We start from the raw sequence: 16,423 nt of genomic DNA on the forward strand, positions 1-16,423 counted from the left end.
CATCAGAAATATTATTTTAAGCTATGGGAACCTGATCAAAGTATTTGGAGAATTTACTCCACATTGCCCTTTCCTGTTCAACCACCAGTGCTATTTTGGCTGGTGTGCACTTGGGTTTACTCATTTGAATATTACCCTGTGTATATATGTGTATACTTATGCATAATCACAATGCCATTGCTTTACATAAATATATGATGTTACATTTTCTGTTGGCTTTGTCTCTTGAGCCACATAAAAAATAAAACTGTCTCCATGACCATAAAGTTGTAAGTTTAAAATCTGAAATTACTACACTGAAACCACTGCAAGTTTTGCTATAGCTAGGACTATCCTCCTCTATCCTGCTAATTCCTCTATCAACAGAAGTGATGAGGAGTGCTTTAACTAGATTAAAGAACCTACTGGAATTATTCATTTTACTGTTCTAATAACTTCAGCTGTTTTTAAAACTAATAGTATCTGCACTGGAGCTTAAGATCAGGATATGTATAGGAGTAATTCACTAAAGTTCATCCATTCAAATTATGACCAGATACTGAGTGGTACTTGGGATAGCTTTCTTAAAAATACATGTTTTTACTGAATAAAGGCTACACTGTCAACTATTAGTTACTACTGCTCTTTGTGGTGATCAAAGAAAACTACAGACTCAATTTTTCCACTGTTACTGTGAACTCAGAATTTTAAAGGAAGCTATGTGAGTAAAGCATCCCAATTTCACTGAAATTAAGTAAAGATGGATGCAGACTCCCACATACACCTTTGAAAATCTCAGGTCATTTTTTTCACCTGGCAACAGCATCAGAAATCCTTTTTTCTCTTTCTTTGAGCAGGATAAGCTATATATGTCTGCCTCTACTGAGCTACTATGCCTACCTTTCTGGACTTCCCCTTTTATCCATATGCTCCTCCAAGTACTTAACATAAGATACATGAATTCTGTGATGTTTATGTTAGTGTGGTGGCAACAATCAGAAGATGCTTGCATATCATCTTACTTTGAAGTTTAGTCTGGAAACCACCACATCGCCATTTGGAGTAATAATAGGAACATTTTCACAAATAATTCCATGATCAACATCAACAACTTTCCCTATAAAGGAAAAGAAAAAAAGAGAGTTTGTGAAACCTTCCATTAAGCAATGATATGTAACTGTCTCTGTGCATGCTGAGAAGTATAAATGGGTGAGTTTCCAACAACTCTTTTACACGCTCCGGGTTCCCCTAGTGGAAAAGCTGGATAATAAATCTTAGCTAGTCAGAAAGCAGCAGCCAAGAGTGTGCAGTGAATACTAAATTTGATCACAAATATATAATGCACTAAAAAGACATGTTTATTCACAAATTACCTGTATTTAGTGTATTTTGCTTTACACAGGTAGTCAGTATCAACCGGTAAAAAAGCTGAAGGACAGCTTTAGCCACAGGCAGACCAGTTGACCTTCTCTTGAGGATTTAATTACAAAATGGAATCTACTTTCACTACCAGCTCTGAAACTTGGAGCCCAGTTCAGTCTCCTCCAGCAACGACAGCAGAGAAGAAAACATTTAATGGCTTGCTTCCATCACTTTGTGAAGCCACAGACACTGTAAATGTGTCTTACAAATACCTGCAGAAACCCATATAACATTTCACTCCAGTAGCTACATTTACTATTTGGATTTCTCAGCAAGACATTTGGATACTCTGTATTACAAGGACATTGAAATCAATTCTTCTGAAGACAGTAAAAAAATGAAACCAACTCTAACTTCTCAGTTGTTTATTAATGGGCTTCTCTGACAGGCCACAAACAGCTGGGCTCCTCGACAAATAGCACAAACTGCCTTTACAGACAAGAGGCACATTAGAAAGCTGCTTATTTTATGATTTAATCTGAAAAAATGGAACTGAGGGAAAGTTGAGTTTATAACAAAGGATCTGGTATATAATTTCCTGTAGTTTAAGGTTACTTTTGCATTTTAAATTAAGATCCTCTCTGTTCAATTGCTTCCGACTTTGCTAAACTGCAAGAACCTGGGCAAAAATTCCTGTGCCGTCTATCAGCCCAAGGATTCTTTTTCCTAAAATAATTTTATTTAAAACAATTCTTTGATGTCAAACATGAGATTATGGATAATAAAAATGTTTTACTGTTAAAAAAAATAAAAAATTACTTGGATAGAGTGAAGAAATTCTAGCAAAAATAAATCTACGATAAGAAACAGCAAGCTAAGTATTAAGCAGACTTAATTCTCATTTCTTAACTTCACAATGACTGACTGCAATTTTAGCAAGCTTTTAAAAGTACACTTATGTGCAATTAGAAACACAATTTGACAGTATTCCTATTTCAGCATTAAAATTCTGAATTTTTAGATACAGTATGTCTAGGGAAATATTATTATCTCTTAAACATATTCTAATAGCTTTTATATTTTCACAATGCTCTTGCTGACAACAGGAAATGCAAGGCATGAACCAGACATCCTTTAGTTACATAAACTTATATCAGATGATTCAACAGCCTTTGGGGAAGATAAATGTTAAGATTTTTCTCTTCAATCTATGCAGACATATGTGTATGTGAACATGCATATTTTATCCACATACAAATCCACTCCGTAGGGATTTCTGAAGTATCAAGACCCAAAGAAAGGAGGAAAAACAATATTACAATGGGACTTGTCATAAAAGTCTGAGGCCTGTGTCCTAGATTCAAATGGCCTAAATTCTACTTAAGTCCTTATGGACAATGCTTGGTCTTGGCTAGCTGCCTCTGAGAGCCTACAACCACTCTGAAGCAAATGCTAGTCACCAGGACCCAGGAGGAATTCAGACTGAATGAAACGCGTAACTGTAGTGGAATCAAATCTTGGGAAAAGGCTGCAGAGAACAAAGGAGCGGGTTACAAGTACACTAGCCCAGAAGGGAACGTGAACAGTGTGCTTGCATATCTGAGACACGTTTGGGTTTGGTTTTAAAACACAGTTATCTAAAAAGATGCCCAAATTACTTTCTTGCGCCAGAAACTCCAACCTTTCCTCTTGAACACAGCAAAACATAAGCTACAAAATATAATTTCTTTTAATGTTAGCCAAATGTTACCAAGACTAAGAGACCGGCTAGCTCCACAGCTATCCATCATGCTGCACAAGGCTGCTTGTTGTGAAGAACCTTGTCAGAGGACCTTTGAGAAATCTGTGCTGAAGGGCAGCACTGTTGAAACTGCTGAAAGAAGTAATTTCATAAAGAGCATTCGCATGCCTTCAGCTCCACTGAGGTTTAAGTTTTCAGAAGCCAAAGGGAGGGAATGAGACTTTTCAACACCACAGATGGGAGAAGCAGAAGGGGTCTGCTCATTGCAAAAGTTGCCTTTAAGTATCTCACAGAGAATCTGGACCTGAGAGGAAGGGAGAAGTGGCAGATAATGGAGCATGATAAAAAATGGATGTACAAAGAAAACACTTTGGGGAGTGTGGAAATAGGAAGATAGTGGCGCCACAAGGATACAGGATAGGGATGGGAAGGCTAACCTCATTTGGGAGGTGAGGGAAAGAGTAAAGTTGTCAGACCATTTTCAGTGGAAAATTCCCACTGAATTACAAAAAATTAGCAGAGGCTGAATTTTAGTCACTGCAAACAAAGTAGTATTTTAATCAAAAACTGCTGAAACAATCTGTCTTTCCCTCCTACCCCAAACAAAATAATGTGGTATTTGAAGATGAAAATATTAGTCTCAGTTTTCTGAAACAAATTAAGTATCTGAGGAAAGCAGGCACTGACTGTTTAAGAATAATGATACCACCACCAGTAATAGTGTAGATCAAATGTGTTTTTCATTGAAATATTTGCTCAATGTCCTGTATTAGAAAAGTACTGCATAAACACAGAGTCACATAATAGTAAAAGGTTAAAATGGAAGGCAACATGGATCTTCAGGGTATTAAGGCTGACTTGTTACAGAAAGAAAACTGTTTACCTCCTGTCCCACTACACTGGCCCCACACACAGGAAAAGACATACAAATATGAATTAATTACCTTTGATTTCTAAGGACCCATCAATGTGTAATTGTGCTTTATCTTCATTCTTGCTGTTGTTTTCAGACCCTTGAATAACTGCAGTTCTTTTGTAGATACCTCTCTTCACCTCATCAAAGACTGAAAACATGTTGTAGACACGGGCAGTGTAGCCTGCTAGCTCTGTAACCTGAGAAACAGCAAACGTCTCATTTCAGTTCTATTTCACAAATAACATAACCAAAATGTTTGGCCAAAGATTAATGATAAACATTCCCAGCTATTCTGAGTGTATCTCAAATGCTGCTCAGGAAGGATCAACAATATGTTTTTCAATGCCTATCACTTTCACTCCTTGGGATTCTATGCTAACCCATATGCCACACAGAACTCCTACTAGTCAGCAGGCATAGCCAGTTTCAGGGGCCAGCTCCAGAAAATGAGGAGGTTGAAATGACTGCGCTTTTCCATGGATCAGTAGAGTTTTTAACCAGCAGAGAGTATCTATTAGCCTACCTGAAAACAAAGGGTCTATCACACAAGCGGAGAGCCAAGATCTCTGCATCTGCCAGCAAAATAAAGCTTTACAAAAGTGAGAAAAAATTGCACCTATACTTCCCTGCATTTCCAAAACCTCCTGTGGGAAAACTGTGGTTTTCTGTGTAAAACAGACAGCATCAGGGCATCCAAATCTATACGGTACTAAAAATAATTGACTTTTCTGTAAACTGCATGCTAGAGTACCACAGCTAAATTTGAGACCTTGCAATAGAACTGGGCATTTTTAAGATGGTGAGGTCTCTTGGCCTTTTTGCCACAATTTCCACCTGGTGAAGAAAGAAACAACACATCTATAGACCTGATGACTTCCTACACGTTACCAGCAAAATCACCAAGAGCTTGCAAAGAACTGTCTCCATCTGCTGGCAGCAAAGAATTAAACTCAGATATTATAAATGTAGTATTAGATGGTTTTAAAATGATGATTTTTTATACTGAATACAGAGATCAAGGCAAGAACATGAGTTCAACATCACAAAATCATTAGTTTGCTGTGGTTAAATACACACACCCCATGACGGAGTTCACCTGTCTCGGCATATGTAATTTCAGTATAAAATCCTCTATAAACGTCACTATCTGTGCCAGCTTCAGAAGTGAGTGCTAGCTCTGGCTACAGAGCCATCAGTCCACAGGAGGTTAACAAGTATACACCATCTCAAAAAACTCAGTTTAAAAAGAATAACCATTCAATGTTTCAACTTCATCAGCTGCACAACGTTTTTCACTATTGGCAATTGCAATAACAGCTGTGAAAATTTCCGGGCTCACACTGTAAGGTCACTCTCCCCAGTGGAGCCTTTACAGCAGTTTCAGTGGAGCTCTTGCCAGGGCTGAGTGCGCTGCACAGCATCAACAGTGCCGTTTGATAAAGAGAATGCTGCATGTGATGAACAAAACTGACACCAGCTGTGTCCCAGAAGAAACAGCTTGTAGCAAGTTTCTAAACCATGAGCCTAGAAACTCGCTTTGTCAAACACTAAATACTACCATTTACTGACCTGCAAATTAAAATTGAGCTGACCTCATTTGCACACTGAATTACACTGACTGGAAGGAGGCTGCTTTGGTGACTCAGAGAGCAAGAAATAAAACTGCTTGAAGTGGATTGAAACACACTGTCCTTTGGAAACTGCCTGAATCACGGAATGGGAATGACAATGTGCCGCAGTGTCTCTTGAAGAGAAGTATAAATGGAAAAATGAGATGGAAATTCACAGAACTGGTCCTTGATCTCATGGTGTCTGGATTAAAATGTCACCATATTATAAACAAAGAGAGGGCTTTTAAAGTTGTGCCTACTACATTGTGGGTATTTTTGTTTCCAAATAATATGGCTAAAATGTCTGTAAGTCTTCATATAAATTATATAAATGACTTAAATGTTGAAAATACTGAAATTGTATCAGCGTGTAACAGATATTTTGGCAATTTCTTCAGAAGAGAGGCCAAGCAGGGGAACACCTAAAGGAGCATAGGTCATTGTCACAGTCCATTAGAACTCCTGAAAAAGAATCACAGACTGTGGCTTTGTCAGAGTCTGTATCTGAAGGCGACAAACTCAGTTGGTAGCACATAAGACCCTTAACGGGAAGCTTGTGAGTTCAAGCCTGCAGTGGGCACTATTGTCCTCCCTACTCTAGTCATGGGGTCTGTGGTGACAGGTTGGACTCGATGATCTTTGAGGTCTCTTCCAACCTTGGTGATACTGAATACTGAAACTACCCCCTCCACCTCACATATACAAAGCTGTAGCTATTACCGCTGAATTTCAAATAACAGAACCCATAATCTTTGATTAGTTGCCTAGCTAATGTCTGCTCCCTCACACTGCGCTGGGTAAAGGGGTTCCCACCAAAGGGATGAGCAAAAACCAATAAACAAATGCAGAACCCCAGGCGCTCCCCTGATTCCAGCTGGTCACTGACATAAAGAACAACACCTCCTCCCCTCCTACCCTGCCTGTCCTTCCTAAAGAGCTTGTACCCATCTATCCCTGCATTCCAGTCATGGGAATCATCCCACCAAGCTTCAGTAATAGCCACTATGTCATAGCATCCTAGCAGCACAGTGGCCCTTAATTCATCCTGTTTATTGCCCAAGCTGCGTGCGTTTGCATAGCAGCACTTCAGCTGGGCTGGCTGTGTCATCCTTTTAGGTGAACCCACTTGGGGTTGTTTAGCTTGGAGAAGAGGAGGCTCACGGGAGACCTCATTGCTGTCTACAACTACCTGAAGGGAAGTTGTAGCCAGGTAGGGGTCAGTCTGTTCTCCCAGGCAACCAGCAACAGAACGAGGGGACACAGTCTCAAGTTGTGCCAGGGGAGGTTCAGGCTGGATATTAGGAAGTTCTTCACAGAGAGAGTGATTTGCCATTGGCTGCCCAGGGAAGTGGTGGAGTCACTGTCCTTGGAGATCTTCAAGAAAAGACTGGATGAGGCACGCAGTGCCATGGTCTAGTTTGGATTGGGTAGGGCTGGGTGATTGGTTGGATCTTGGAGGTCTCTTCCAACCTGGCTGATTCTGTGACTCCATGATTCTGATTCTCTTGGGGTGTCCCAGTGCTTCATCCTTGGCTTGCCTCCAGGCAACCAGTTGAGAGCCCTTGCTAGCACTCTATCCCTCTGCCTCTGGTGAGCTGCCCAAATGTTTGCCACAGGCAAGCATGAGATTAACAACCCCTTCCCCCTTTGAATCTAATTTAAAGCCCTATCAATGAGCCCTGCAAATTCCTGCCCTAGAATCCTTTTCTCTCTCTGGGACAGGCGCATCCTATTGGTTGCTTGCAGCTCTGGTGCCCTGTAAACTGCACTGTGATTGTAAAATCCAAACCCCTGTTGAAGACACCAGTCCCAGAGCCACAAATTGACCTGTTGGCTCTTCCTAAACATTCCCTTGTCCATTGCTGATGTCAGAGGGATGAAGGAGAACACAACTTGAGCTCCTGTTGCCCCAAGGTCCTGAAGTCTCTTTCAATTGATTGTGAGCCTCTCACTGCTGCATGATCACTACCTACCTGAAAAACCAGAAGTAGATAATAGTCTGAAGGACTCACAAGGGTGGGAAGTTTACTTATGACATCCTTTGACTGGGCACCAGGGAGACAGCAGACCTCTCTATGAAGTGGGTCCAGTCTGCATATCAGGCCCTCTGCTCCCCTCAGCAGGGAGTCACCTGCAACAGTTTTTAAGGCTGCCCTAAGGCAGCTGGGTCTTGGTGATACTTCTGGTCTTTGTGACACTTTTGGCCTTCGTGATCCCTTGTCCTTGCTTGCAACCAGTTCCTCCTGCAGAGCCTCATACCTGTTCTGCAAGGGTACTGTGGGTGGTGTGCTTCTGAAAGCAGCACATTTGCTCCATTTGTATCGTTTGTTTCATTGGGTAGCTACCTGCTTCCACTGACACTGCACACTTCTAGGCTATTGCTGTTTGCACAAGGTGGATTTTTTTTCTTGCTAAAATTTCTCTTTGCAAAATTATTTACAATGTAACAGGTTCACAAGATACTGAAAACAGCCCTACAGTTTAGGTGGCCAGGAGTTTAGGTGGCTTCAGAAGAAACATGACTGGAAGAGGTTGCCCAGAGTGGTAGTAGATGCCCCATCCCTGGAAACACTGAAGATCAGATTGGATGGGGCTCTGAGCAGCCTTATATTGTCCCTGCTCAATGCAGCAAGGTTGGACTAGATAACCTTTAAAGGCCCCTAACAATTCCATGATTCTAGGATACTTTCCACAGAAAAGTCTCAATATACTGGAGGCAAACAGTCTGAATTCAGACCTGTGTTCCAAACAGAAAAGGAATTTGAACCTTAATCACTAACATTCCAGGAAACTCTATTGCTTTCTGATGGTGCCCAAACACAGGTATTAAAAATAACATTTACATGTTGCACCATACTGACAGCTGTGTACTTTAGACTCTGTGGACATAATTCTAAAGATCAAACTATCATTTCAAAGATCTCCACGGATTTAGTTCCAACATAACTTGCTTTTTAAAATGGCACTTTCACATTAAATGTAAATTCTGTTTTACTTTTTTCTCCCCTCTGTCTCATGTGTGACAGATGCACAGTACCTCTTTGTATGAAGACATAATCCTTTCAATAGCATCTGCTCCAGAGATCAGCAAGTTTCGTGATGTTGTAAAAGCTTCTGTTCTTTCACTAACCATTGCCTGTTTCTGGCCATCTTCCAAATCTAAAAGTAAAATAAAGTTTTCTGTCAAAATATTCTTCTTAAAATTATCTCTACAAATTACACTATGATTAGAATGTGAGTCACTGTAGAGAAGCTCTCACATTAAGCAAAAGTTAACACTGCTAAGACAACTTTTCAAAAAGAATTGGTGGATGTAACTAGCGTAGACAGTTTGGTAACAGTGAATAAGTGGGAGTACATGGAATTCATCTTATTAGCAAAACATCCTATGCTTTTATACTATTTGTCTACCTATGTATTATTCCTTTTAATGTATGATTATTCAACCTGAATTTTTCAAAATACAAAAGAAGTGAAACTTGGAGCAATGACCTGAAACACATTTTAACACAAATTTACGGCTTGTTTTCAATTGTTCCTTTTCAGCCTTACTTATTTAGTGACTTCATGTAAAAGAAATAAATCATATTGATGGAAATTTGGCTACACGATTATATTTCTACAAGAAAGCAACAAGTTCTTTTATTACCAAAGTAATGGTTTAAGTAGAATACCTCTCTGTCATAAAAGTTTCTTTTTTCATCTGACCCCTCTGTCATAAAGCCTTCTTTTTTCATCCGACCCCAGAACAAAGTTGTGATGCTTTGTTTATGACACTACATCATATTAGCAAGAAAACTCTAGCTCCAAAGAAAGGAGTTGTCTCAAAAGAACATGTCAGCAGCATGGAATTATTTACATATACTCTTGCTACCATGGGATCAACAGATTTATACAGCATAGTCAACCTGCAAGGTTTGCTTCTGTCTGGGAGGAATCAGTATTTAAAAACGAGTGGCTGAGTATTTTAGAAATGAATAGTTTTTCAATGTTAATAGCTGCATCTATAACAAAAAAGAAGACAACAATGTGATATAAACCACTCTTTAAGAGCTTCCACATAGAAGATTTAGAATGAAAGGTCTTCTGCATCATATAACATATATACATATATATATATACACACACACACACACTGGTGTTGCAGAATGATGTCTGTGTATTATTTCTAAGTTCATGAAGTTTCTTCAAAGTTTGGGTGCTTTTAAGCCATCAGGCTAGGAGAGTAACAGCTGGATCCAGTGTTGTACTTCCCTTATTAGAAATTGTTATTAACATCCTCTTTAATATCTTTCTTGATAATCTGGATGAGGATATTGAGTCCATCATCAGTAAGTTTGCAGGCGACACCAAGCTGGGGGCAGGTGTTGATCTGTTAGAGGGTAGGAGAGTTCTGCAGAGGGACCTTGACAGGCTGGACAGATGGGCAGAGTCCAACAGCATGAGATTTATCACATCTAAGTACCAGGCTCTACATATTGGCCACAACAACCCCATGCAGTGCTACAGGCTAGGGTCAGAGTGGCTGGAGAGCAGCCAGGCAGAAAGGGACCTGGGAGTGCTGATTGACAGCTGCTTAAACATGAGCCAGCAGTATGCCCAGCTGGCCAAGAAGGCCAATGGCAACCTGGCCTGTATCAGGAACAGTGTGGGCAGCAAGAGCAGGGAGGCCATTCTGTCACTGTACTCAGCACTGGTTAGGCCACACCTCGAGTCCTGTGTCCAGTTCTGGGCCTCTCAATTTAAGAAGTATATTGAGATATTTGAATGTGTCCAGAGAAGGACAGAAAGGCTGGTGAGGGGTTTGGAGCACAAGCCCTGTGAGAAGAGGCTGAGGGAGCTGGGGTTGCTTAGCCTGGAGAAGAGAAGGCTCAGGGGAGACCTTATTGCTCTCTACAACTACCTGAAGGGAGGTTGTAGCCAGGTGGGGGTTGGTCTCTTCTCCCAGGCAACCAGCACCAGAACAAGAGAACACAGTCTCAAGCTGCGCCAGGGGAAGTTTAGGCTGGATAGAAAGAGTGCTTGGCCATTGGAATGTGCTGCCCAGGGAGGTGGTGAAGTCACCATCACTGGAGGTGTTTAGGAAGAGACTAGATGGGATACTTGGTGCCATGGTTTAGTTGATTAGATGGTGTTGGATGATAGGTTGGACTCGATCACCTCAAAGGTCTTTTCCAACCTGGTTAATTCTATTCTATTCTCTGTGATGTTTGCAAAGTGGTGATAGCCAAGAAAATATAGAAGGAATTAATTCCCTGCAAGTCTCATGAGACTGTAAATTTTATGAACTAAGTCAATCCATGCAAGAGTGTAGCAAACACTTTTGTTACTTATTGAGTAACTGTCTAGCATCAGATATGGTTTAGCTACACAATCACAGCACTCCTCCTGTATGTAAACACAGGATTCCAGCACCCAGTCTAGCTCATCTAGCAAGAGTTTGTAGATCTCTACAAACCACTGCCTCAGTCATTTTCAGAATATTTGAAAAAATAAAATGATCTAGAATTGATGAGCATTTAGATGTGACGCTGAAGGACATGCTTTAGTGGTGACCTGGAAGTGCTGGGTTAACAGTTGCCTTCAACAATCTCAAAGGTCTCTTCCAACCAGAGCAATTGCATGTTTCTATGATTTCATTGGTCCAAAATACAAGCTCTTATATTATATGCCTAATACCCCAAGATCGCTTTTCTTGAATTTTTTGTTGGTTTTTTTTTTTCGTATTGCTGGCCTCCTGTATTTGAAGTGCTGAGTTTTAACAGGGCAGAAAGACTATCTCTGCTCCATACAGAACCTAACATTTCCTTTTTCATTATCATTTATGTATTTAATAGTCATACTTGTTTTATAAACAAAGGTTAAGTGTTCACTGTGTCTAGAGGAATCAAAGACTTGCTTCCAAAAGTAGTTACTTTACAGAAACTGATGTGAAACACAACACAGTTAAACCAATAGTTTAACACGAAAAGAATATGAAATGGGAATCTTGGCTTTCCCAGTTAATTTCTTTCCTGAAATATATAACAGAATTAGCAAATGTCAGTCAGAAATGTCACTGTCAAAGAAGATTCTTTTTTCCCCTTTTATTGCAGGATCTTATTTGAATTTTACCTCCTTCTAAGGTTTTATACCTTTGGTCACACATCTGATCACGGTTAGCAGTCCTTCTCTAATCCTAGTGATTTATCCTGAAGTAACAGATCCACTATGTCTTCCTTCAGATATGAACAAAGTGGCATCTACCCTGCTGAGGTAAGAAGAATCTCTGAATACCTGCTACACTTAGAACCAGTCTTGACAGTGTTGATTTGTCAGTATTAAGTTTGTGATCTATCATTACGATATGCCACAGCTTACCGTAAGATGACCTATGCTTTTAACAACTCGCATCACTGCTGGCAAATATTCTGCTTTACAGCACAAGCCATCCCTGTGTCTTTCTTTTCTCTCACATTTGAAAACTATTTACCAGAAGAATACTCGTGTTATTTAGTTTAGCATTTATATGCCTTTTTTTTTTTTCATGCTGTAATACCAATGGCGTATTTACAATGCGCGCTTAAACAATCTTGCCTGTCCTCAATCCCATCTTAGCAGAAAGACTCTTGTCATTTTTCTGTTGTGCTAATAACCTTCACTGTGAGATGAAATGGCTTTGTACAAATTACTCTGTTTGGAACAGTACCTCCTGGTTATTTTTGAAGCTGTTACAGGATGCCAGCCAGGGTCCTGATATAGTGCCATGCTATGACATGTGATGGGCAGCAGGTCAGACAGCTGTAAACCCAGATGAACACACTGACACAACTGCAAGTAAACTAAAGCATGTTGGGGCTGTAAGAAATCCTACAGGTCAAACCAAGCTTGACCAGTTAGACAGCTCTGATTTGCAATATAATTACCAAGACCCACATGGAAAAGAAATCACTCAATCCTGATTAAATGTACCCAGCTTAGAAATGATCCTTCAGAAGACACTGTAGGATCTCTGCTTAAAGAATTTTATGGAATTTGTAATATATTTTATGATTCTAATTGTACACAAGGGAAGCTTGTTGAGGCAAACTTCTAGTCTTTCACTACCCCTCCTTAATTACCTTTCTTTCTGCTGCTGTTTTGTTTTGTTTGTTGGGTTTTATTTTAATACCACCTGCAATAACCCTACTTGAGTCTCATTTCACTGCCCAGAAAGTTGTGATAGGATGTCAGAAATTATACCATCCAAGCCTGGAATATGAATGTCACCTTCTCATCCCCCAGGTAGTAAGGGAAAAACAGCAGCTCCTAACAGGTAAACACATAAGGGAATAATCACCTGTAATTGCACTATGGTTCATGTAAGGTGGTAAGTACTCTAGGAGATGCTGCAAAACAGCCTCATGTCTCAACAGTGACCAGGAAAAAAGGATTGCAATTATCATTATAATCTCATGTGACACGTGGATCCTCTGAATCCTGATTTCATGCTGTTTATTAGGCTTATGTTCAAAGCTGGATCTTCTACATTGCTCTTTCCTCATCTATCTTTCTATGCTTGAAAGTTAACGCACAAGACACGGGTGCTGTAATAAAGACTGCAAATAGTAAATAACTAGGACTGGCATTCAGGGTAAGTATAGTCTTTTGAGGATGCAACTTGAAAGAAACATTCAGAAATTAAGAAAGAAAAGGTATTACCGCCATCTGCAAATCCTGTTGCAGTGATGATGGGCACAGCAACCATAATCATACCACAGCTACTCCAGACATACTTCATCAGGAACTGCTCTATCATGATGTACCATAAACGTTTGGACAAAATGAGATTCATTTGATCAGCCAAAGCCTTGTAGCTTTTCTGCAGTTGCCTCAATTCTACCTACAGTTAAAAAACCAACATGAATACAATGCAAAAAAGGTGCACATATCATACAAGATACGGTCACATACATGCACGAAATAATTAGGTACCCAGAGCTGCAACTTCCAAGTCGCATCTGCTGCACGGCACTTTATTTTCATAGTGATGCCATCTCACATCAAAAGGGCACAGCTTTCTGGAAGTTCATGGGCCTAGTTCTTATTTACACTATCATCCCTCAATTGCACAGTGGCAGGTTTTCAGCTCTGTTAAGATCTCTAATATATACAAGAACAACACACGAGGCAGTCACAACAGCCGGTTCTAACAATCAAAATTCATTCCACCCCCTTTTAATACAGCTGCAGCTGTAGAGTTTCACTGCAACTGAAACTCCTCATACTGGAAAGTGTTTGGGGATCAATTATGTCCAACGACTCAAAGTTGCAGAGCTGATTGCTGAAATGCAATGTTGCTTGTGTTTTGCAAGCAGTCTGGAGAAGAAACAACTATCCCAAGAGGTTTAACAGGTCACAGACAGTCACATGACAATATGATATAGTGCACTGAGTTCAAGCCAGTACATGAGGGAATTGAAAAAAATGTTTTCTTTAGCTGCACTTAAAACATTACTATAGGCAGCTTCTGAAAACAACTGCTTGCACCAAAATGAACCATTTGCATTATATAATCACTGCTTAGACTGAAAAAGTAATGCTTCAGACTGGTTTCCAGCTTTCATTTTCACCTTACATGAAACAACCATTTTTTCCAAATTGTGTCTGAGAGGTGTTACAATCAAAATTCACTTCTACTAAAAATACAAAGAGTTTCTTAATAAGGTGGCTTTAAAATATGCCATTAGTTTATGTAACTGACTGATGGAAGTACTGTACTTAAGCTATTTTAAGACTGATGACTGTATCTTTGCTTAGCTTTGTAAAACAGTGTCAAAGGTTGCAGTGTTCTCTGTGTTATCACGGTTTTCCCCCCGACTTTCTGGTGTGCCCTGGTTGCTCCTTCTGCAGCATTAAATCTGGTAGTTCGTAAACATGAGTGGAAAAACAAACACAAACAAACAAAAAACCTCAACCCAAATAGCCTGGAAAAGTTAGGCGGAGGAAGAACCATAACGGAAATTAGCTTTCTAGAGAAGCACAGGATCCAGCTGCAAAACAGGAACATTGTCAGAGCACAAGGGAACTACGGTCTGCTCCCCCCGGACACAGCCTGTGAGGCGGCATTTTCCGAAGAAACGGGAAGTGCTATCTGTAAACAGGTTCAAATGTCAGAGGGACCCGAAGTGCTCGGGGAGGGCAGCAAAGGAAATGTGGGTTGGCTCTGGCACTGCAGAAGCGACCCCAGCACCCTCCAATTTCTCTTCTCCTTACCTTGTGCCCTCGATAAAAAGCGATCTCTTCTACATTGGCAATGATGCGTGAATGCATAAAGCGCAAATAGCCCTTCTTGTGAGCCTCCTCAGCTACCAGCTTGCCAAACTTGGGTGAGCAGGCTTTGAGCACGCGGGCTGTAGCATAGACAACAAGCCCAGCCAGGACCGTGGGACCGATGGGGTTAGCTCCCCGGGACCGAGCTGTGCGGATGAGGGTGTAGGACGTGAGAACGACATCCAGGATGGGCTTGGTGAGGTTGGAGTAAAGATGTGCCACAGACTGTGAGAACATCATGATGTCCTCAGTGAGGGACTGGTCAGGGTTGGCCAGCCGCCCATCCATGCTGATGACTCTGTAGTAAGTCTGGTTGGTAAAGTAGGTCTCATAGGCATGATCCACCAGGCGCGTACGGAAGGCGAGGGCCAGCTTGCACTCCAGGTACCGTATGGTGCTGTTCACGAAAGTGGCTGGGATTGCAATCATCAACCATTTGATTAATTTGAAGACAAAGCTCCTAGGGTTTTTTTCCACGATGCTTTTCACAATCTTCCCATCGAGGGAGGCCACATAGATGGAAAGGAAGGTCCTGGAAACAAGAGCGACTGAGTGCAGGCAAAGCAAGCCCAGCTCGGCGCTCACCAGCTTTGGAAAGAACAGCTTACGAAGTTCCAGCAGCTGCTTGAAAAATTCTGCGTCCACAGCCGGGGAGGCTCTGCCCTGGCTGTCGGTGCGGCGCGGTTCTGCCTGGCCAGCACCCTGCGAGCCGCCTTTGCAGCCCGCCCGCTTCATGCGCCTGCGGATGATGGGATAGAGGATTCTGAGTCCATACGCCGCAGCCAGCAGGCACGCAGCCCTCTTCGCGGCGCTCGCCCTGCTCCATTGCACCCGCCGGGCGGCCGCATGCAGCATGGGTGTCATCCTGCGCGGCCGGAGGCACCGCTTCGCCTTGGTCCCAGCGGGGGCGGTTCACGCCCCGCAGGAAAGTCGGCCCCTCCGGGTCTTCATCGGGCCGCCAGGAACCCGGCTCGCCGCCGGCCGCCCTGCCGTGACAGCTGGCGACTGAGCCCTGCCTCCAAGGGCCGACGGTCGCCTTCAAAGCGCGGCGCGTTGCACAACGCAGCTCGGCGCCGCGCAGCCCGCCCCGCCGACCACCATTGGCTACGCTGCGCGGGGCGGCACCGGCAGCGGCCCGGCTCGGGGCCACGGCCGCTCACTCACGGCGCGGCAGAGGCAGCAACGGCGTTGCGGGTCCGTCAGCACCCGGCCTCGGGTTCACAGCAGGTCCCTCAGCGATCGGGCCTCAGGTTCACAGCAGGTTCCTCAGCGCTTGGGCCTTGGGTTCACAGCGCGGTCCCTCAGAGCTCGGCTTCGGGTTCACGGCAGGTCCCTCAGAGCTCGGCCGCAGCCCCAGTATTGATCCCCCGGAGCTCGGCCCTGCTGCACGGCGGGTCCCCGAACGTCGGCCCCGCTCGCCTCAGACTTCGGCTGTCCCTTTCCTTCCGCCTGCCCTGCGGAGCAGGCACCGCCTCCGGCCCCTGCCTCCCAGCAGTACCGGGGGGAAGAGGGGGGGGCGGATGA

The 16,423-nt window shown here is 42.5% G+C and overlaps 1 protein-coding gene across 1 annotated transcript in view; it reads right to left on the minus strand.

Moving 5' to 3' along the window:
- The window catches only part of ABCD2 (ATP binding cassette subfamily D member 2), a 48,021-nt gene extending 31,889 nt beyond the window's left edge, over positions 1-16,132 (minus strand). Inside the window, exons 1-5 of the mRNA XM_009910185.2 lie at positions 14,843-16,132; positions 13,289-13,469; positions 8,646-8,767; positions 4,027-4,195; positions 1,002-1,096 (exon numbers count right to left, since the gene is read on the minus strand). Of these exons, the coding sequence (XP_009908487.1) occupies positions 1,002-1,096; positions 4,027-4,195; positions 8,646-8,767; positions 13,289-13,469; positions 14,843-15,763 (1,488 nt within the window). The 5' untranslated portion in view covers positions 15,764-16,132. The remainder of the gene's footprint in view (positions 1-1,001; positions 1,097-4,026; positions 4,196-8,645; positions 8,768-13,288; positions 13,470-14,842) is intronic.
- Between the last annotated feature and the right edge of the window lie 291 nt (positions 16,133-16,423).

The sequence above is a fragment of the Dryobates pubescens genome, chromosome Z (genome assembly GCF_014839835.1).
Source record: "Dryobates pubescens isolate bDryPub1 chromosome Z, bDryPub1.pri, whole genome shotgun sequence".
NCBI lineage: Eukaryota > Metazoa > Chordata > Aves > Piciformes > Picidae > Dryobates > Dryobates pubescens.